Raw genomic sequence first — 23,828 nt, forward strand, 5'->3', positions numbered from 1 at the left:
TGCTGCCTGAACTGCTGTGCTCTTCCAGCACCACTAATCCAGAATCTGGTTTCCAGCATCTGCAGTCATTGTTTTTAACCTCCCTGACTAATCCACCTAGTCTACACATCCCTGAACACGATGGGTAATTTAGCATGGCCAATCCACCCTGACCTGTGCATCGTTGGACTGTGGGAGGAAACCGGAGCACCTGGAGGAAGGCCATGCAGACACGGGGAGAATGTGCAAACTCCACACAGACAGTCACCCAGGGATGGAATGAAACCTGGGTCCCTGGCACTGTGAGACAGAGAGCTAACTTATGAACATCGGAACATCATTAAGTTCCAGTCCAGAGACTTTAGTATTAAGGGAGAGCTGCATTTCAAAGGAGAACACAAATCCACTGAGATATAAAAGATCCTGAGGCTATATTCAATATTTATCCTTCAAACATCACTACCTAAAAACCTGTGGATCCAGTCACTGTCACATTGCTGTTTGTGGGATGCCGCTGTGCACTTAGTGATTGCCAAATTTCCTATATTACTCCTGTGACTACACTTCAAATGTACATTATTGCTTGCATGTAAAGGTCAGGGAACAAAGAATAAAAAGATAGGTTCTCCCTTTCAGCCAGAGGGAAGCTGGTGGACATTGACTTCCAGGTTCTATATTGAGTAAAGGACAAAAAGTGGAAGAGAAAACATCTGAGTAAATACGGACTTTATCTGTACCAGTAACTTCCACATTGAAAGCAGTAAATGCAGCCAGCAGAACATCAATCCACAGGACAGCTCATTTCAATCCCAGCAGCAATGTGATTCTGAATTTGACCCATTCACTCCCTGTCATGGCAGTTTCCTAGTTAAGACTCTCCTGTAAGTGTTCATCACTTTTCCAGATTCGCAAAACTGTGCGAGCCCAGAATGGAGTGACAAAAGGGTCTCTTGTTTCCACAGCCACTCCCCCTCCAGTTAACTAACGATCAGGTTCCAGTCGGAGGGGGCACAGCGGTCATAGAATCATACAGCACCAAAGAGGCACTTCGGCCCATTAAATCTGTACTGTCAAAAACACACTATTAACCTACTCCAGTCCCACACTTGGTCCATAGTCTTGAATGTTATGACACTTCAAGTGCTCATCCAAGTACTTTTTAAAGGTTGTGAGGTTTCCTACCTCAACTACCCTTTCAACAGCACATTTCAGACCCTTCCATCACACTTTGGTGAAAACATTTTTTTCTTCAATTCCCCTCGAAACCTTCTGTGGTGAAATAAGTCAAAAGACCAAGCTTCTGAAAGAAAATCCTGTTCCAGCTATCTCTCTGCTACATAAATTATTTTGCCTTCTGTACACATCATTCATAAGAATTCTCATGATGTAAAAGGTCTTCACTTTATTTTGATGGTTAACCACTTCATTTTCTCTTGCCAGTATTAATTAATTTCCCCAAACAATCCATTGTTCTTTCCTCCCTCTTTGTTAACCCATCCTGATCAGTTTTCCTCTGTTGTTTCTATATTCCCCTCTCCAAAGGACCTTGTTTCATTTTTAATTTTTAAACATGCACACTCAGCTTTCCGGTACATATGAATGTTTTGTCTCTTAGCCTTCACACTGGGCTCATTAGGAATCATCACTCACTGTGCATCTCTATCCAATGGTTCGCACAATGGATGCCTGGACTTAAAACATTCTAGCCTTTCAGTAGTTCCCTGTTCAGCTTGCCTCTTGTCTCCAGGCAGACTTCTGAAGGGTTCAGAAAAGAGTTAAAAAGACGTTTGCCAGGGGTGGAAGATGTGGGCTATAGGGAGTGACTGAATAGGCTGGGGCTGTTTTCACTGGAGCGTTGGAGGCTGAGAGGTGACCTTGTAGTGGTTTATAAAATCATGAGGGGCATGGATAGGGTAAATAGACAAAGACTCTTCATGGGAATCCAAAACTAGAGGGCATAGGTTTAGGGTGACAGGGGAAAGATTCAAAAGGGACCTAAAGGGCAATGTTTTCTCACAGAGGGTGGTGCATGTGTGGAATGAGCTGCCAGAGGAAGTGATGCCGGTCGGTACAATTATTTGGATAGGAAGGGTTTAGAGGGACATGGGCCAAGTGCTGGCAAATGGGACTAGATTAGGTTAGGACATCTGGTCCGCACAGACGAGTTGGACCAAAGGGTCTATTTCCATGCTGTATATCTCTATGACTCTATAAGAGTCATTTTGGACTCAAAATGTTTCTGTCTCCACAGATGCTGCCAGACCTGCTTTTACTTCAGACCTCCACTTTTGTTCATTGCGCTGCAGCCTCCCTCTGTCACCCTCTGTGTGCCGCACAACTCAGACAAGTCTCACTCAGCCTCCATCCTGGCCTGGTACAGACAAACAACACTCCCCACAGAGGACAGAGTGGCACCCCAATATCCACCAAGAACATGACCTTGTCCGCTGCACTTTACTTGTAAGCATTCATGAATCATGTACTGCCCAGTGGTGGAGACTTTAACTCGGAAGGGGAACTTAAAGGCAAGTGGGCCTTTTATTGAGCAGGGATGAGATACAGATGTAGATAAAAGGGCATTCACAAAGCCTGCTGTTGGGAAACTCGAGCTGCATTTAATACTCTGAGTGTTTCAATGCAAACTTTCATTTTGTCATGAGAAACATTTAGCCTCTCGCACAATTACAGACAAGATTCCGCCCTCCCCCATAATATTTTGCTCCAGCAAATTTCTAACACTGACTTTGCCATGTAAACCACCTGACAACAGCAAAAATGGTTAAAGACAAAAGAAATAATTCCCACACTACTATTCACTGATATACCAATTTCACTGCACTCAAAATTTCCCAACAGGGATTTTCATTTTTAAAATCATTTAATTTATGCAGCTCTTAAATCTCCAATAAAAAGCAAGTCATTGCTTCCAGCTCTCTATCACTTTCTATGTCATCTCATTCTTAAAGCTTTCACTTAAGCCCAATAATATGTTAGGAAATCTCTCACATTGGATGTTCTTGAGCAAAGGTTCCAAAATTTTATTCAACTGTGTTAAAAGTGGTTGAAAATGAGCAAATTTTAAAAGTCTGCATTAGAATTCTTGTGGCTATTCTGTTACACAAGGAATATCAACCTGTTCAGGGTAGCTATCACACACCTCTGAAGCAGTTGGGACTTGAACCCAGGCCTCCAGGTCCTGGCGTAGGGATGCTACAACTCAGGAAGGCCTCTACATCACAGCCGTCCCTGCATCTATCCTGTCTTCAAACACCAGAGGAATAGTTGCTAGTTGTGTTTTGTGTGACTGGACCATGCTATCAGGCCCACTAACTTCCAACAGTAGGTGGCACTGCTGCCCACTCCAAATGGGAAACTTACTGACAAACACAGTCACTAACTGCATCCAAAGAACCATATTTCTGCAACATAGTTATTACATTGCTATTACATCACAGACACCACTTAATTTGGAGCTATTGCTGTCCACCCATTTCGAAATTGTAAAATTCAGTGCCCAAAACTCTGTGTAGGTGCTGATGTTGAACTGGGGTGTACAAAGTTAAAAATCACACAACACCAGGTTATAGTCCAACAGGTTTATTTGGAAGCATTAGCTTTCAGAGCACTGCTCCTTCATCAAATAAACCTGTTTGACTATAACCTGGTGTTGTGTGATTTTTAACCAAGTCTCTGTTGGTAGCACATGCACCCAGAGTCACAAACTGTGGGTTCATGAAATAACACAGACTGGTACTCCATCGCAGTACCGAGGGAGTACTGCGCTGTCAGAACATGAAACAGAGAGACCCACCTGCACTGAGACACATTTGGTTCTGAAAGGCACTAGATCAATGCAATCCTTTTTTCCTGTCTCTACCTTGGTCTGACCCCGCTCCTCACCCCAGTCAACTCCCTACTTCTCCTCCTTCCCCCTTCTCTCCAGTTGCACATTAATCTTTGTCCTTTGCCTCAGCTTTTCCCCTTAACCCAGATTCTGCCCTTCAGTACTGGAGCTGTATAACTCTCCCTTCTTCCATCCCTTCGGACTGCTCAAAAACCTATATTCAATCCATGCTGTCCCACCTGTCCCTGCCCACTATTAATTTTCTCTTTTACATCTACATAGCCACAACCCTATCTTCACTATAGCTCCAAGCCTCCCTTTGTGTCATTAAAACATGGAAACAAAAAGACCATTCAGCCCCCTCTAATCTATCCTGCTATTCAATGATATAATGGCTGATCTGCAATCTCAATCCATTTATCCATCTTTTCCCTAATCCTTTAATACTATTGGTCATCAAAACTCTAATCATGGGTATTCTAACTCATTCTTTTATCCCGATCTATGTTATCTGCTCCCTTAATATTGTGAAACTGTCAAAGTACCCTTTAATACCCCTGGTACAAAATTACATGGATGCATTGATGGTCAGCATGGATGAGTTGGACTGAAGAGTCTGTTTCCATGCCATACAGCTCTGTGATGACTCTGAAACTTGTTGAATCCTCCGAGTCCAGCTGTCAGTCTAATAAGTCAACACTGCACTCCTCCAATGTCAATCTAGTGCTCCTAACGTCTGGCACCTAAAGTTGCTCAGTGCTCAGGATGTGGTCTCACCAGGGCTTTGTGTTACTAAAGCCTGACTCTTCATCCCCGCCACCCTAGCCTTCTAGAGATAAAGGCAATTATTTCATTTACCTTTTTGAGTATTTGTTGTACCTGTTCTTCATCTTTTCAATGATCTGTTCACCTGAAGCCCCAAACCTCTTTGGATAGCCCAGCTGGTTTTTAGCATTTCGTCATCTTTTTAAGTACAAAAAGAACAACCTCACATCTGCCGACTGTCACAAACAGAGTAAAGACCAATCGTTAACAAATATAGCTTTTTTTATTTAATCCATACATGTAGTGACTGGTTTAAAAAACACTGGATTCAGGCCACAAAGAGGTCTGCTACTGTCTTTGTGACAGGACATGGCAGTTATCAAAGAATCAAGATTAGAATGGTGCTGGAAAAGCACAGCAGATCAGGCAGCATTCAGGAAGATTCCTGATGAAGGCCTTTTGCCCGAAACTTAGATTTTCCTGCGCCTCGGATGCTGCCTGACTTGCTGTGCTTTTCCAGCACCCTAATCTTGACTCTAATCTCCAGCATCGGCAGTACCCACCTCTGCCTAGTAATCATAAAATCCCTACAGTGTGGAGGCAGGCCATTTGACCCAACATGTCCACACTGACCCTCTGAAGAGTAAACCACCCTACCCTATTACTCTACATTTACCCAGACTAATTTACCTAATCACGCAGAGGGTGGTGCGTGTATGGAATGAGTTGCCAGAGGAAGTGGTGGAGGCTGGTACAATTACAACATTTAAAAGTGCTGGCAAACAGGACTAGATTAGGTTAGGATATCTGGTCAACGTGGACAAGTTCAACCAAAGAGTTTATTTCCAAGCCATACATCTCTATAACCTCCATATGGTCAATTTAGCATGGCCAATTCACCTAATCTGCACATCTTTGGATTGTGAGAGGAAACCAGAGCAAACCCACACAGATACAGGGAGAATGTCCAAACTCCACACAGTCAGCCAAGGCTGGAATCGAAGCCAGGTCCCTGGCACTGTGAGATCGTGCTAACCACTGAGCCACCATGCTAACCATAACAGTCATCCAAAACCTTCTCCAAAATCAACATCAGCCAAATAATCAACACCTGGTGTCACCGGGAATGCTCACTGCTATGTTATAATCCGCTACAAAAAAAATCTCCAAAACCTCTTATATCACGGATTACACCCACTTTACAAGATGCGTAAAGGACTTTCCACTTAATCTCTGGAATGTGGAATAGACAACTGGCTTTCTGCACCACAAATCTTTGTCACCACAGTAACTGTTGCCCTGACCACAATAACAGCTTCTCTACAAAGAAGGCTTGGTCACATGATTCCCATAGGCTTTTGAAATAACAGTTTAAGGGGTTGATAGGAGGTCTGCTGAATCAACACCCCTAAACTGCCTACAAGGGTAAAGCCTCTCTCTGGCCTGTAAAAAGCATGCAACCACCTGTATTTGCACTCTCTAAGAGTTAACTTTTCTTTAATCAAAATGGTGAAGTAGAAGTCATATTTCAGCAAAATTCCCCCAGAAGATGTTTAAAAAAGAAATTGCCTTCAACTGATTGGTTAACCAAATCGATCCACCCCCACAAAGGACACTAATTCCAATTATTGACCTTTGGAATCCATCTTTAAAAACAAGGGCCTTGTTAAACTAGGGTCACCTGCTTGTTTCTTCTTTGTACTTAAGGTGTCACCAGTTGAAGAGTCTCTTTGTCTTCACCTCTTCATGTATGTTTATAGATGTACCTGTGCTCTGAAGCTTGTAGCTCCCCTGTACAACTCCCACCTCTCCCTTCCAACCCGACTCTGAGTGTGTTTAAAATAAATACAACTCGTGGTTTTTAAACCTTACCAGTGTTAAGATTCTAGAAAAGGCCCAGCCTAAGAACAGAGGAAATGTGGGAAATATGCGTGCCCCTTCTATCCCACAGTCATTAAAAAACAGGAACTAATTATACCAAATCTGCTCACAGGCAGGTGATGAATACGTATTTAAAGGTCATAATCTGTCCTTGACACTTCATTGCGAAGCATTTGCCACAGGTCAGTCCATTTGCTAAAACCTGTTATTTTACGGTTTCATCTGCACTGATTATAATACTGCCTTTGTCTGTGAATTTGGAGATCGGACTTTCTGTACAATCACCAAAATAGATTATGGATATATAAAATAACTGAGGCCCTTGTAGATATCTTGTGAGATACCCATGAATCATATTATTTAAATTAGAAGATGTATCTGTGATCCCTACACTTTGGCTCCCACTTCTCAGCACATACTGAAGGATAACTCTTGTGGCACATTGATAGTGTCCTGACCACTAAACCAGGAAGCCTGGGTTCATGTCTCACCTACTCTAAAGGTGTGTAACAGTTCGTCTATAGATTTTAATTGAATAAAAATATCTACCTTTTGGAGGGATATACAGATTTGTTTTGAGATACCGACATCTTGTCAGTTTCACTGGGTTAAAAGAGCCAGACACAAGACAAACAGTGAATAAGCACGCCAACATAATACAAAGTAGGAAGATGATTTCAATTGAAGGAGGTTAAAAATCACAACACCAGGTTGTAGTACAACAGGTTTAATTGGAAGCACTAGCTTTCGGAGTGCCACTCCTTCATCAGGTTGTTGTAGGAACGGCACTCCAAAAGCTACTGCTTCCAATTAAACCTTTTGGACTATAACCTGGCGTTGTGTGATTTTTAACTTTGTCCACCCCAGTCCAACACTGGCTCCTCCAAATCATGATAATTGAAGAACACAGGGAGAAGATCCCCATTTAAATCAGGTCAAAAACAGTGTCTGTGACACACAGTATGTTACTCTGTTAGAATGAAGAGTCCTACAAGGATCTCATGGTTAAGTTTCATTGAAGAAGCATTCTTAAGTCTTTGCATTATACAAACAGAAACCACGACTTACCTATTCTTAGAGTCTGGGTGTCATTTGGGAAGATTAGCATTTATTGTCCTCTTGTGATTGTACTGCAATGGGCAATAGTGTCTTTTTGAACCACTTCCGTGTTTGTAGTTAAAGTACTGTGATAATGGAGATTGAGAAGGAGTTGGGAGGTTATTGATCCACTGTTAATGAAAGAACAGGACACATGTTTAACTCAGGATGGCACACAAGGGTGGGGAGAATTGCAGAGATGAGTTTTCCCCAATGTTGCTGCTCTATGTCAGTGTAACATTGGTTTCAATGAGAATGGTGATGTTGGAGGATCCTCAATATGATGTTGAACATACTGCTGCTGTGATTGAGGAGACAGATACTAAAGATCAGTAATATTACAACAAAAAAACACACTTGGGCCTAGGGATTTTGTAAATTCCTGCATTTCACCCAGACTGTTTATTCCTCAAAGCCAGTTTCACAAACTAGGTCAATAAATAGCTGTGTGTACTGTGCTTCCATTATTTTCTACATACCTTTATCCTAATTAGCTCAGTAATTTCTCTTTGCGCAGGATAAAGCTTAAAAGTCTCCATCGTTAATAGATTTTATTCAAGTGCATTGGTCGAAGACCATGAAAGCTTATTACAAATTCTCCAACGTAGAGTAATACCAACTCAGCTTTTAGAAACAAAGAGGTTATTGAAATTATCTATCATTCAAAGGTATCATCCTTGGATCAGTGGGTTGTACTCTCAACCCTCGTTTGGAAATGGGGTTTTCAGGTCTCACTTCAGAAACCTGAGCACAATGAGGCTCAAGTTCCAGTGCAGAGCAGAGCGACTGCAGCCCAGTCAGAGATCCAGCCTTTCAGGAGGTGATACTGGCAGAAGTGCTTCCTCCCTCTCAAAAGATCTCATGGCACAACATTAAGAGGAGCAGGGGAGTTCTTTCCAACACCCAAACCAGTATTTATTGCTCCGCCAACAGAAAAATATTATCCAGTCATTATCACAAGGCTGCTTACCTTTACAACATGAGAACAGTGAAGTAGAGTCACAAAGTTATCGAGTTTCACAGCACAGAAAAAGGCTCTTCGGCCCATCATGCCCATGACAGTCTTCAAGCACCCGAGCCCCATTCACTCCAAAAAGTATCTAATTGACGGTAGTGGGCTTTAGCTGGGATATGAGGTACATGACAGGAATGTAAGACTTAATTATTTTCCAATAAAGCACTGTTATTTTGCTAAAGGATTCACTTTGCCTTTCCACAGAGATGGCAGAGAAGCAGGCCAATGTTAAAACTGTTACCACTGCAACTGGCACAGTGTTATTTGTGACCAGTTAAATAACCTGTATTCTATTGGTCATACCAACAGCTTTAGTCAAATGGGCAGCTGGGGCAAGAGGGTAGTTTACTTAATGGACCAATTGATCTCAGAATTATTCTTCATCTTTGGATATCTTCACACATAATTCTTTCCCTTTTGGGGAATAGTAGGGGAAGGATGCACAGGCTCAGCACTCCATGGATGAGGTAAGGACAGTACCCTCTGGACCCACAAGTCTTCCCTCTTAAAATATTCACTGGCATTTACACTCTATGAATGCATTACGGCCGCAGTAGAGAACAAATCAACAAGAGTGACCAAGGTCTAATAAGCATTAGCACTTACCATATTGCACGAACAGTGGTGAGACAACAACCATAACCCACCATCATGGCACACAAATGAAGAGGCAGCTTTGGAAAAGCTCAGCAACAATTTGCTACTTTAGCATCAACAGCATAAAGACATGTCATGGCCAACTGAGTAATGTGAGAGATATATCACAGTACTTTGGCGATAAGATCCTGTCTCATAAATTCCACCATTTTCTAATGAATTTTTCAGGTCATTCATCGTAAGAATTTAGGTGGACCCGATTGAATGTAATTGATGTTTAACTCCTTTGGGCTTATGTATAAAATTCAACCCTGTTTTCAAAGCACTGTCCTTCAACAGCACAATAACTTTTGATAGACAGAAAATCTAGCAACTTGGATCTCTGCAATAAACTGAGCCGTAAACCGTGCCGTAAATAAGCTGCAAACAGCCCACCGAATAAACTGTAAAGGGGATCTGAAATAAAAGCATCGTAAATCTCTCAGCTTTTACAATATGCCACGCACATTGAATGGTGCTTTGTGAAGTGACTGTTTGTCTGTAATATAAACCATTAATGGTAGTTTAAAAAAAGTGACTTCAGGCTGGAGGGAGCCATCATAAATATCTGAACTCTACTCTAAAAGTACACAAAATATTGCTTCCATTTGCTTGGCTTTGAAATTTTAAAAATGTTAAACTGGCAATAAGTGAATGGCAGGACATTTCTAGTAGAATTACAATTATACAGCCTAATCTTAATAAAATAATACAGCTGAGCTCAATTTTCAATCTTTGCTTCATCAATGCAGTCAAACTACATCATCATTTTAAGATCCATCCATCGATCACTCCTCAGTCATTTCTATCGGGAGAACAGAGTCCCCTCCTGTTTAATCTTTCCTGGTAATCAGAATCCCTCAGACCTGGGATTATGCACAAACAGGATAGGCTACGTGGAGTGTAGGAGAAGTAAAACAGGATGCCTGTACTAACCAGTCATGGTATTCCCAAACTGATATTGGAGTATGGAGTTCTTGCATAGACCTATATTAAGCATACACCACAGGCTAGTGAAATGCAGGGTTACAGGGAGCAGATAGGGGAAGGGTCTGGAAGGGATGCTCTTCAGAGGGCAGGTGTGGATCTGATGGGCCAAATAGCCTGCTCCCACACTGTATGGATTCAATGATTTGAATAGATGATTCAGTACCTCCAAGTCTGATCCAATTGGGTCATGACTAATCCTTCACTCAGTCCATTTACCTGCCTTGGTTTTACTCTACTCAGCAGTGCCACTGGGGAGGTGACAGCTGCTGGGGTACTTACACCTCAGACCAAGGAGGGTCCCAGGCACAGGTAAGTAATGGAGGCAGTGCCATCGATGGGAAGAGGGTGAGGTGGGCCGGAAGCAAAGGCAGAGAGTGATTAGCTCAGCAGCCAGCACACCTCTCCCAACCTCCCTCCGCTCTACACTGATGTCTTTCAGCTGAGCATGTCTGAACAAGGGACCCACCCTCAGAAGCCCATACATTATCCACTTAAGGGCCTCCTTAAATTTATTCAATGCCCCAGCATCCACTGAACTCTGGAGTAGTTAATTCAACAGATTCATCACCCTTTGAGAAAAGTTAAAAATCACACAACATCAGGTTATAGTCCAACTGGTTTATCTGGAAGCACCAGCTTTCGGAGCACTGCTCCTTCATCAGGTGGTCGACAACCATCTGATGAAGGAGCAGCGCTCCAAAAGCTAGTGCTTCCAAATAAATCTGTTAGATTATAACCTCATGTTGTATCATATTTAACTTTGTACACCCCAGTCCAACACTGGCATCTCCAAATCATGTCCTTTGAGAGAAGTAATTTTTCCTCATCTCTGTTTTAAATCTGCCACACCCCCCATCCTAAAATGATGACTGCTTGTTCTAGATTGTCCCATTAAGAGGAAATATCCTCTCTCTTCCTCTACATTGTCATTCCATTTTAGTATCACTTATACCTCAATTAGATCACCTCTCATTCTTCTAAACCCAGTGATTATAAGCTTAAACTGTTTAATCTGACTTCATAAGAAAAATCTCTATCTCGGAAATCAATTTAGTGGACTTTCTCTGAGCTGCCTCCAGTACAGTTATATCCCACTTAAGTAAGGGACTGAAATTGTACACTGTATTCGAGGTGTGTCTCTTGGATGCCTTGTACAGTTGTAGCAATACTTCTTTATTCCCCATACTAGCCTCTTAAATTTCAATAAAGGAGGCAGAGAGAAGTTCCTCTTGTTTAACAGTCACTCAATTTGGCCCAAGAATCTTAAAATATCAATTACTGAACAGGTAACAATAGAAGAATTCTCAACAGTCACAAGATATACAATGGTCCGATAGCAAACAGACACCTTTTCTTATCCTTTAGATTTTGCTGATGCTCTTTCAACACTCTATCAGGAATTTCACAGCCCACCCTCTCTACATATTGCCAAAATATATCAAGGTACGTTTCACCATTCTGTTGTACGTGCCCTTGTGGGGAAAGCCCACCTCCAGGCCCATGGCTAAAGAAGGACTTCAACTTGAAACAGTATTTCGTCATTTTTCTATTGAAGAATTGTAGTGATGAACTTTCTAACTTATTTCTTTATTTTCCTATTTTTGTACCTAGGCACCTTGGTATCGAAGATGGCACTTTTCACTGTACTCCTGTACTTGAGGACGTGACAATAAAAACAAATTCTGATTCTAGAAGCCACAGAGAAAGCAACAGAGAATTATAGGCTCCCAGGAAATACAAAAAAAAAGCCATTATTTTGAACATAGGTAGATAGAGAGATAGAGTCATACAGAACAGAAAGAGACCCTTCAGTCCAACTCGTCCATGCCGACCAATTTTCCCAAACTAAACCACCCCAGTTGCCTGTGTTTGCCCCATATCCCTCTAAACCTTTCCCATCCATGTACCTTTCCAAATGTCTTTTACCTTTTGTAGCTGTATCTTCATCTACCATGTCCTCTGGCAGTTCATTCCATATGCGAAACACCTTTTGTGAAAAAGGTCCCTTTTATATCTTTCTCCTCTCACCTTAAAATTATACCATCTGGTTTTGGACTCCCCCACACTCAGGAAAAGACCTTTGCTACTCATCTTGTCTAAGTCCCTCATAAACATTGATAAGGCCACCTCTCAGACTCCTACCCAGTGAAAAAGTCCCAGAATTCCCAGTTTCTCCTCCTAACTCAAACCCTCCAGTCCCAACAAGATCCTTGTGAATCTTTTCTGCATCCTCTTCAATTTAATAATATCCTCCCTATAGCAGCATGTCCAGAACTGTATACAGTAGCCACACCAACGTTCTATACAACCTCAACATGGCGTCCCAACTCATATACTCAGTGGTCTGAGCAATGAAGGCAAGCATGCAAAATGCTTTCTTAACCACCCTGTCAACCTGTCAAAATGTTCCTTTTATTTGCAGAGGTAAATCTGTAAACTTCCAGCTAGCATAAGTAAACAACATTACGAGCTCAAGTGATTATTTTGTCTTAAATTGATTGTTAGTGCAGACACTTCGCTTAAAAATGTGTTGCTGGAAAAGTGCAGCAGGTCAGGCAGCATCCAAGGAGCAGGAGAATCGACATTTCGGGCATAAGCCCTTCTTCAGGATATTAATGCACTCAAAATTATTCAGTAAGTGTTGCCCATTTGTAGAGTCACATCAAACATGGGCTGGTTATGTACAAACTGTACTCTGCCTATTATGGACAACTGAGGATCCATTCTGTCTGATTCACTCAGCCAATAGCTGGGATGTACAGCCTACATACCTAAACACCATACTGGCACTAAACTCCGTGCAGAAAATTCAAACATTAACATGCATTAATATGTACAGAATGTAAATGCTGCAATAAAATGATCTCCAAACTAGTACAGTTAGTGATGTGGAATATTATGAAAGTGGTTGCATTATTGTTTTGTTCAGGATTCATTTAAAAGATTGTGGAATACGATTGACTTGACTGTGGAGATGCTTGGACTTGATTGTTTTAAAAAGGTACTGTAAAGTCACTTTGGACATTTATACATTTATTCAAAGACACAAAGCCAGACAAATAACCCGAGCCTTACGAACCATGAAACTAGTCAGACTTGTTTACAAAGAAGTTATATAGCTGGACTTATGGCTGCCAGGAATCGTGGATATTATTTGGAAAGTCCAGTTGGGGTGCACGTGAATAAGGGTGAAGCCACCCAAAGCATCCATGTTTGGAGAAAATGTGTTTGAAAGTTCAGTGTAAACAGCTGGAAAAACTAATGCCACTATTCTCCTCAGAAGCTTCTGCAAAACTCCATCTCACCATCTTCCAAACAAACTGCTTCTGAAAAGATCCCAGTGACAACCGTTCCAGTCCAATGTCAGCCATCCAAAAGTGTACCATGAGGTCTGACCAAAAACAAACTGGAACATTTCATACTTTATCTTCTTACATTCAAGAATTAACAGTTAGCTGGTACAAGTTTGTTTTTCCCAAAAAGTTAACCACTGCAGAGAAAGTTACTTCAGCTCTTCATGAACCAAAATGTGTTCATAAGGGTTAATAATTATACTTGCATATTTCAAACGGAGTGCTAATCAGCTTGCATCGTTGTTGATTCGTTCTTGTTGTTATAATAAATCAATAACGTTGCTGCTTATTAGAGGGGACGCTAGCAACTGGATACAGAACTAGTTCTGAGGTGAAGGGTTGCTTTTCAAACTGGAGGCCTGTGACCAGCAGTGTGCCAGAAAGATCAGTGCTGGGTCCACTGCTTATCGTCATTTTTTTAGATGATTTGGATATGAATATAGGAGGCATAGTTAGTAAGTTTGTAGATGGCACAAAGGGCTTTTTGCCCAAAATGTCGATTTCGAAGCTACTTGGATGCTGCCTGAACTGCTGTGTTCTTCCAGCACCACTAATCCAGAATCTGGTTTCCAGCATCTGCAGTCATTGTTTTTACCAAAGTAGGTGGTGCAGGGGACCGTGAAGGTGATTAGATCAAAGTACAACAGGACCTTAATCAGATGGGCTAATGGGCTGAGGAGTGGCAAATGGAGTTTAATTTAGATAAATGTGAGGTATTGCATATTTGATAAGGCAAACCAAAACTGCCTAAGGAAGTAGTGGAGGAGGGTACAATTGCAGCAGTTAATGATAGCACCTTGGGGAGTGTTGTTGAACACTCAACAACAAGGGGTGCAAGTGCATAGTTCCTTGACAGTGGAGTTGCAAGTAGATAGGGTGGTGAAGAAGGTGGTTGGCATGCTTGCCTTCATTGGTCAGGACACTTTTGATCATCCTTATGTCGGAAAGACGTTGCTATGCTTGAGAGGGTGCAGAAAAGATTTACAAAGATGTCATCTGGACTAGAGGGTTTGAGCTGTAGGGTCAGGCTGAATAATCTACAGTTATTTTTCCTGGAGCATCGGAAGGTGAGGAGTGACCTTATAAAGGTTTATCAAATCATGAGGGGTATGGATCGGGCGAATAAGCAAGGTCTTTTTCCCAGGGTGGGGGAGTCCAAAACTAGAGGGCATAGGTTTAAGGTGAGAGGGAAAAGATTTAAAAAGGATCTGAGGGGCAACTCTTTCGCGCAGAGGGTGGTGTGTGTATGGAATGAGCTGCCAGAGGAAGTGGTGGAGACTGGTACAAATACAACATTTAAAAGGCATCTGATGGGTATATGAATAGGAAAGGTTTAGAGCCAGATCCTAGCAAATAGGACTAGGTCAGATTAGGAAATCTGGTCAGTGCGGATAGGTTGGACCGGTGGGTATGTTTTCATGCAGATTGACTGATTAGATTAGATTAGATTAGATTACTTACAGTGTGGAAACAGGCCCTTCGGCCCAACAAGTCCACACCGCCCCGCCGAAGCATAACCCACCCATACCCCTACATCTACATCTACATCTACCCCTTACCTAACACTACGGGCAATTTAGCATGGCCAATTCACCTTGCCTGCACATCTTTGGAGTGTGGGAGGAAACCGGAGCACCCGGAGGAAACCCACGCAGACACGGGGAGAACGTGCAAACTCCACACAGTCAGTCGCCTGAGGCGGGAATTGAACCCGGATCTCTGGCGCTGTGAGGCAGCAGTGCTAACCACTGTGCCACCATGCCACCCACCGTGCCACCCACCGTGACTGGTTGATGATTTTTTTGTAAGTTAAGCCTAATATAAATAAAATATTAAATTGGCCATATCAGTAACAAGGTAAAACTTTGAAAAATACATCATGACCAGTGGAACTAGAGAAAGTTCCATTGTAACATCAAAGAAGGTAGAATTTGCTTCATAAGCCATTCAATGGCTGATTTAACCTTAGAATCTGGGGGAAAAAAAAAGCTGTTTCCTTCCCAACCAAATACTGGAAACATAAACCAGGATAAACTAAAGATTCCAACCACCATCTTTCTGTCGTATCATTTGGGCACCAGTTCTGCTACTGAATGCTTCTGACATCATTAAATAAAAGCAGCCGAACGTAAAGTTTATTTAACATCCAAGCATTCCCATCAGACGCTGAAGCCAGAAGTGGCATTTCCAGGTACAGTTGAGAGCAATAAAGATTTTTAATGTCATCAGTAAATCTGTCCAAGTCAGAACCAAAAATATAGTCAGAAGTCAAGATCACAAAAACAGGTTCGCTCAAGTAGTTCCACGCAGATCTCAGAAGTGACTGGAGTTAAATGCTCTTCATCTGTCTGAATTTCCACACATGCAAAGTCTGAATATGAATGATTTCTGTCCCCACTGCACGTCAGTAAAATTTAATATTCACAAACGCATTAGAGGAGTAAAGAGCTCATTTTTTTGTAGCTTTTAATCCCAGACCATGACTTTATATTGTTCACTCCATATCCCCGCAGTATTTGATCAGGGCTTCAACACTCAGAACTCCATAATGCCTAATTGCTGGAGGTGCTGAAAGAACAGGAACATTCCTTCAATCGCCATAAACATACAGGTAAACCTTAGTTTGTACAATCGAAAAGTGTGGCGCTGAGGAAGCACAGCAGGTCAGGCAACGTCCGAGGAGCAGGAGAGTCGACATTTTGGGCCTAAGCCCCTCATGAAGGACTTTTGCCCGAAACGTCGATTCTCCTGCTCCCAGGATGCTGCCTGACCTGCTGTGCTTTTCCAGCACCACATTTCTCGACTCTAATCTCCAGCATCTGCAGTTCTCACTTTCTCCTATATATTTGCAAAGTGCAAGTTAACAACAATACACAACGTAAAACTACTCATCAAATTGGAAACCTTGGCTCAGTGATAATACATTGCTTGTGAACTGGTTGGAGACTTCAGTATATAATGCAGGTTAAAGGGTTCTTGTGTAATGGTAGTGTCTCTACCTCTAGACTAAGAGGCCCAGATTCAACTCCCACCTGCTCTAACCAGAGGTGTGCAATCTCTAAACTAGGTTGATTACAAAAAAAACCTATAAATATAGTGTGATGAGGACTTTTTTTGGCACAGTGTTAAGTCGTATCTCCACCTCTGAGCCAGAAGTCCAGGCGTGACGTCTCAACTGCTCTAGAGGTATCCCATAATATCCCTGAACAGGTTCATTAAAAATCTCTCTCATTCAGGTTGATACTCCATTCGTGTACAGGAGGAGTGCGACACTGTCAGAGAGGTCTCTTTCAGGTGAGATGTTAAATCAAGGTTTTTCACTGTCATATAGAATGACAATATTGAAGACCAAGCAGAGAACTTCTCTCCAGAGTTGTGACTGATACAAGTTGTGCACAAATTATCTTGCCATTTCTCTAAAAAAGATCGATTTGAACTTACATAGTGCCTTTCATAACCTCAGGACACCCCAAAGCATTTGGGTGTAATGAAGCACCTTCTGAAATGTCATCGCTGTTCAACAGCAGCCAGTTTCTCCTCAGGAAGCTTGCCATGTGATTGTGATTAGATAGTCTGGTTTTACTATTTTGAGTCAGGGATAACATTGGCCAAGTCACTGGGTTAACTTCCTTGCTGTTCTTCAAAGTGGTGCCATGGGATGTTTCATATCTCACTTGGGGACCATATGGAACTTCAGTTCTTCTGAAATACTGTACCACCAGCAGTACAGCATTCCCTTAAACCTGCACTGGAGCGTCAGCTTTCCTTTTTGTGCTCAGGTCCTTTTGACACAGAGATGAGAGAGCTACCCAACTCAACCACAATTAACACTCATTGCTGTCCAAAGTATTTTGTGCACAAAGTGGTTGTCACATTTCCCTCATTTCAATGGTCAATACACCTCATAACTACTTAGGGACATCTTTACAGCCACGATAGGTGCCACACAAATGCAAGCTCTTAAAAGGCCTTATAAACAGAGTGCTGATACCATCAGTCCTAGATCATCAGGAAATCTCAGGTGGGGTACTGCTCAGAGGAAGGGGAAAGAAATCCAAGTGCATTCACAGTACAACTTTGGCGCCAGAACTTCCACTTCATGTTAATGCCTCATTTAAATGTAAATGTATCTTGTACATCTGTACGACTCTACAACTCCATATGGAGCCAAGACCTGGTGGATATTGGACTCTTTTGCCCCTTAGAGTTAACCTGGGCCATAATGTTCAATGGTATATGACAGAAAGTTAGCCTGGAGCTCTCTCTCTCTCACTCTTTCTGTCTCTCTCTTGCTTTCTTTCTCTCTCTCTCTCTCTCTCTCTCTCTCTCACACACGCACACACACACACACAAATACATATACACACAAAAGCGATAGCGTAAAAACATCAGTAGACAGAAAAGTATCAGAAGAAAATTCACGATTTCAATCCTGTAAGCCAAGATAGAAGATGTTTTACCCAGCAGTCAGGCCCAAGCTTGCTTTCAAGTAAGAAGAGGGCTGAGATCAAGCATGGAGTCGTACTGACCAACTATATAAATAGATATACAAGAGGAGACTGGGTCAGGAGTGTCTCCTCCAGACCAGTCGTTACTGAGAAGAGAACAGCTTCAGTGGCATCAAGAGAATTGGTGGAAAAACTGAGAAATATGTTCTGAGACATCTCCCACATGCATAACGGAGACATCAGCCAATCCAGAGTAAAGCGCATTTTTGTAAACAAAAATCAACACGGTTACCTTTACTCATTGCAGAAACTATGGGTCTCAGATCGCTCCATCTTGGTTCACTTTCAAACTTATCCAACTTAAGGCGCTGCAAGTTGACTGCCCTTTCAAGCAAAGAAATCCTCTTCGTAAGGTCAGATATTTTATCTTCCAAAGTTGACTGATGATTTTGCAAAGTCAACAACCAAGTCAACAGCCGCTTCTTTTCCGCTGTCTCTAAGAATGAGGAAATAGATTCCAATCATCGAGGGTTTGTTGCTTGCGCACGTACTCAAAAGACCTATCAGTTGTGGCTGCTTCTCCAAGTATTAACAGGAGGGATGAGGGTCAGCCTGATCGTCAACGAGAACAAAACAAAAATGTTCCAAAAGCATTTTTGCTTTGGGATTAATACGTTAAAGTTTTAACGCAAAATGTAGGCAATCAGTACTGGAAAGAGCTCCCCTCCAAAATTGGACAAACCAATTTGGGTAGCTTGGGATACCAAAACGGTGGATCACAATTTTAGCAATACCTCACCTCCACTCCCCACCCCCCCCAAAGTCCCTTCTGAAGGAAACTATCCAAAAGCAGTCAGATAGGCTTATCCATTAAGTCAACAAGAATAATATCGTCAGGTTCATAGTTAAGTACAGGATAATTATCAAATAGACAGGGTCAGTGTTAATAGCTTAATAGTACAGGGTGTCAAATGCCTTTACAGAAAATCAAGCTCAACAACTCCAATATTCATGAGGCATAAAGTATTACAGATTGCTGAATGGTGTTCTTAATACTTTAAAAACATAAATTGCAATCTATTGCACATTTAGGTGCCCGACCCTTGCCAATGTTTATTGATACAGATGCATGATGGTTCCAAAATTCAACTGCCCGTTGTTGAGTGAGGGGTCAAGTACCTAAATTCCTGCAGTAATTGAAGCAGTGATCCATATTGTAAATTGATGGTCCAATCCTAAGCCATCACGGACACTCAATAAGTGCACAGCCCTGATATCCTGGCAGTACATGAACACACGCTACTGGTTGGTTCAGAGGATGGAGGGAGTGGGAGCCAGATTCCATCGTCAACACACAAACTTCCAGGGCACTTTGTCTAAACACCACCTTCACTATTCCCAAAACTCTCACACAATCTCTTCAGCCGTCAACACCTACGTTAGTTGATTTGAAGTGATATTCAGCAATCATGCAGAGTGGGTCAAATGTTGGCAACTTCAAACTTCATCTCACCAGATCTAATCAAAAACAGACTTCAATCTCCAATCCTCATTTGGAAAGACTGAGGTAAAAAAACAGCAATTAAGGACACAACTTCTACACATTTAGTGTACAGTGTAATCTGTGTTCTATTCCACTGACTGTTGACAAGCTCTGTGCTCCTTTCAGTTGACTGTTGGTTGTCCCTGCATTCCATTCCATTGGCTGCTGACAAGCTCTGTGCTCCATTTGATTGGCAGTTGACCAGCTCTGTGCTCCATTTGATTGGCAGTTGACAAGCTCTGTGCTCCATTTGATTGGCAGTTGACTAACTCTGTCTTCTGCTCCATGATTGTTGGCCAACTCTATTCTCCACTCCATTCACTCTGGTCCAAATCTGCTATCTATTCCTTTGACTGTTGACTAAATCTGTGCTCTATTTCTTTGGCTATTGCCAGCTCTCTGCTCCACATCCACTATTATCTAGCTCTATATTCCAATGATATTAAGAAGCTCTTTACACAAGGTGACTGAGTTTCAAAGAAGCTGAGGTGCTTGTGTTGGACTGGGGTGAATAAATATAAAAATCATGCAACTCTAGGTTATAGTCCAACAGGTTTATTTGGAAGCATTAGCTTTCGGAGCGCTGCTTCTTCGTCAGGTAGATAGTGGGACAGGATTATAGGACACAGAATTTATAGCACAACATCATAGTGTCATGCAACTGATACGATATAGTGAACAAACCTAGATTGCTGGTAAGTCCTTCATCTTTTAGAACGGGTTGCAGATTTTGATTCACTGATATGTAAACCCCGGAACTTCTTTCAAGTCACGTTCCTGAGATAACTTATGATTTTTTTTTAAAAAGGTGACATTTCAGCTCAGACAATGCATGAGGTTAGAGTCTGTCTGTATTCCTATCTTGAGTCAGACTGGTTCTATTTCCAAAGTAGGAATTAATAAAATGTTACATGAATTAACTGCCTGCAGGTTGTGTGCTTTTTGAGCAAAATAGAATCTATCTGCAAATACAATTCTGCAAATGCAAATTCACCCCATAGACTTATAAGTGTGTGCGTCCTTGTGAGGGACAGAGCGAGAGATGATCTTGTGCTATTATTCTGTGTCTTATAATCCTGCCCCACTTGCTACCTGGTGAAGGAGAGGCACTCTGAAAGCTAGTACTTCTAAATAAACCTGTTGGACTATAACCTGGTGTTGTGTGATTTTTTAAACTTAGTTTCAAAGAAGACCATGGAGCAATGCATTCTAATACTGAAGTTCTTTGTAGAAAATGGAGTAATAACTTAGTAAGTATAATGAAATTTTGAAACCTGACAGTAATTGACTGTATTTGTGGGTACCTCCCTAAAGACCCCAATGAGAACCCTGCACTCTGATCTATCAGTGGTTTCTTTCCTCTGGTCTTCTCCATCAATTCTATTTCACCACATAAACATCAGAAGCTCTTACTCTGGGCAGCCGTCTGCCAATGCAAACACAAAGTCAAAGCTTACGGGAAAGAATGGCAGTACTCACTGGGCTTTATACAGCGAAAGCACTTCATCACTGGTCACTATCGTGCCCTAAACATTCCCAAACACAAGACTTCAGCTGGAGAAGTCTTAACGGAGGACGTTGCTGATTTACATGACTTTTATGATATAACCCAATACTGAAATTGATAAGCTGGAATTACATGTATTTATAATTATGAACAGTGAACTGTTGATGTAGCTAAGCAGACTGCATGTTGGCTCAAATTTGGGTCAGGACAGCCAAGTCATAATAGTATTGTGATGCAGCAGTGAGATAACATGCTGATGGTGTGGGTATGAAAGCTTGCCTGACAGATAATGTGGAACAAGACTTTCTCCCCAGACATTAATCGCCAAGTATCTAAGGAGACGTGTTCCATCGTTAAGTGCCCTGGTCATCAACACATGCTGCCTGGTAACTGCACACACCATTCATCCCTCGGATGATTGGCTGAAATGAGGATTTTATAAATTGTATTACCAAATTATCTCCGCGAAGGCAGTTGGCTTGAACTCTGAGGAAGGAGGCAGCTCGGAGGAGCCAAATTGCTCACAATTCATTTGTGGAACCTGGGTGTCTTGCGAGATGGACAATAACAGAAAACAACTGATGAATAGCAGTAAAGCCGGTTAGCACAACTGAAACTTTTATCTGAAAATGGTCTTCCAAAAGTAATAATTGTAATTCTAACTTTTCAAAAAAAAGAGCACTATGAACAAAATGCTTACCTGCATTCTTGGAGTTGCCTGTATGATATTGTAAGTCCCTGCAAATCATGTTCTGGAAGGGGCTTACACCTATGTTAGGGGTTTGATGCTCCAGTATCTATTGGTGCTTGAATCACTGAGTTTGCTCTGTGACCTTTTTGACATTCTCAGCAATTTGAGACAATATAAAACTGTCCAACCATGAGAACTCTCCTCAACAGACATCCATGAAAACAGAACCATCCAGCTTGGGGTCACTAGACATCGGAGCCCAGGGATTATACAGGCAACTCCATAAGCATTTTGCTTTGAATGGCTTGTTTCTTAATAAAGTTACAAAAATTACTTTACAGGTATGTTTGCAAATTAAAAACCAAGAGGCTGAAGTTATTTTTTGTTTGCTTTGTGGATAGACCAGGGGCTCAACCACACAGTAATCTCACCCTCCGCTTTAACACAGGTGACGCAAGATGACCCAAAGTACATAGTGTCGCATTGCAACATCATGGTTAATCAATGCAGACTTCATCCTATCATGATTTGGAGGAGCCAGTATTGGACTGGTGTGGACAGACTTAAAAACCACATAACACCAGGTTATAGGCCAACAGGCTTCACATCCACCTGATGAAGGAGCAGCGCTCTAAAAGCTAGTGCTTCCAAACAAACCTGTTGGACTATAACCTGGTGTTGGGCGATTTTTAACTTCATCCTTTCAGTTCTTCACGTTTCCAAGTTGAATTCCCATTCACCTCTAATTGCGCTCATCAACAAGGGATTTGACTAAACTGCAAGCTTTGGTGTCTAGGTTGATGAAAGACACCTATTGCCTAATATAGACTGTTGCTAAATGGAAACTCTCATTGAGGAAACTAAGGTGCATCCTGCCTAGACAGGGTGAGTTCCCTCAATACCCACTGACAAGATTTACAACTGACCACATAGCCTTGGATCAAAACACTCCCTCCTAGTTGTTCTAGACAAATATCACCGTGACAGTCATGTTAAGCTAGTAATTAAGCAGTACTCGGTAAACGTGTTGAAATTAAGACGTGAATGTCACTTTCCACAAAGAACTGGCTTTGTGTGTTTCGAAATATTTTGGTAGTACAATCAAGAACTTAAAGATAACACCAGGTACAGTGCATTTCTGGATTATCTTGAAGCTTCATTCAAGTCTTGTTTGAACTTAATCACTAAAAGTAATCAGTGAGAATGCATCATCAGATGTTGCCAGTGAAGGTTGGAGTGTTTAAGTGAGAAGGAGAGGCTGAATAGGCTGTGGCTTTTTTTGACCCTGGAGTGTCGGAGGCTGAGGGGTGACCTTATTGAGGTTTTAAAAAATCATGAGGGGTATGGATAGGGGGAATAGCCAAGGTCTTTTTTCTCAGCGTAGGGGAGTCCAGAACTGGAAGGCATAGGTGTAAGGTGAGAGGGGAAAGATTTCAAAGGGACATAAGGGGCAGCTTTTTCACAGAGATGGTGGTGCATGTATGGAATGACCTGCCAGAGGAAGTGGTGGAGGTTGGTACATTAAAACATTTAAAGGGCATCTGGACTGGTATGTGAATAGGAAGGGTTTAGAGGGATATGGGCCAACTGCTGGCAAATGGGTCGAGATTAACTTAGGATATGTACTAGTCGGCATGTACTAGTTGAACAGAAGGGTCTGTTATCATGCTGCACAACTCTATGATTCTATTTGGATTCACTACAATCCTTCCAGAAAGGCGATGGGTTATCTTCCAAAAGGTTCACCCAGGAGTGTCAGGTCCTGCTGTGTATCTCTCTTCTGAAGTATTGAATGGCCCACATCATGACCAGTCCATTCCTAAGTGCTGTGTTTTATTTCTCTCCCCATATTTTTCATTCCCTGTTCTGCTGTACCGTAGGGAATTCTGGAGACATTAATGCAAAAGAACTGGGGACGTACATAAAACATTCAAGGGAGCCATTGTCACATTCACGGGAAAGGCGAGGCTTTTCAAATGACCCAAGGATTCAAAAGTGTTGCTAGGGAACCAAGAGAGCGTGGGCATTTTAAAACGGTGTCCTCTTCTTCTAGATTTTCAATAGCCTCACAACAATCA

At 41.9% G+C, this 23,828-nt stretch overlaps 1 protein-coding gene across 8 annotated transcripts in view; it reads right to left on the reverse strand.

Annotated features, from left to right (window-relative positions):
- The window catches only part of psd3l (pleckstrin and Sec7 domain containing 3, like), a 435,109-nt gene that overhangs the window by 233,785 nt on the left and 177,496 nt on the right, over positions 1-23,828 (reverse strand). For 5 of the 8 annotated variants that reach the window (XM_072583934.1, XM_072583936.1, XM_072583935.1 and 2 more), the window contains one exon: positions 18,302-18,505. The exons of the other annotated variants lie outside the window; for them this stretch is intronic. In XM_072583934.1, coding sequence (XP_072440035.1) covers positions 18,302-18,505 — 204 coding nt within the window. The remainder of the gene's footprint in view (positions 1-18,301; positions 18,506-23,828) is intronic. 8 annotated transcript variants of the gene reach the window in all.

This window comes from Chiloscyllium punctatum, chromosome 14 (genome assembly GCF_047496795.1).
Source record: "Chiloscyllium punctatum isolate Juve2018m chromosome 14, sChiPun1.3, whole genome shotgun sequence".
In the NCBI taxonomy this organism is placed as follows: domain Eukaryota; kingdom Metazoa; phylum Chordata; class Chondrichthyes; order Orectolobiformes; family Hemiscylliidae; genus Chiloscyllium; species Chiloscyllium punctatum.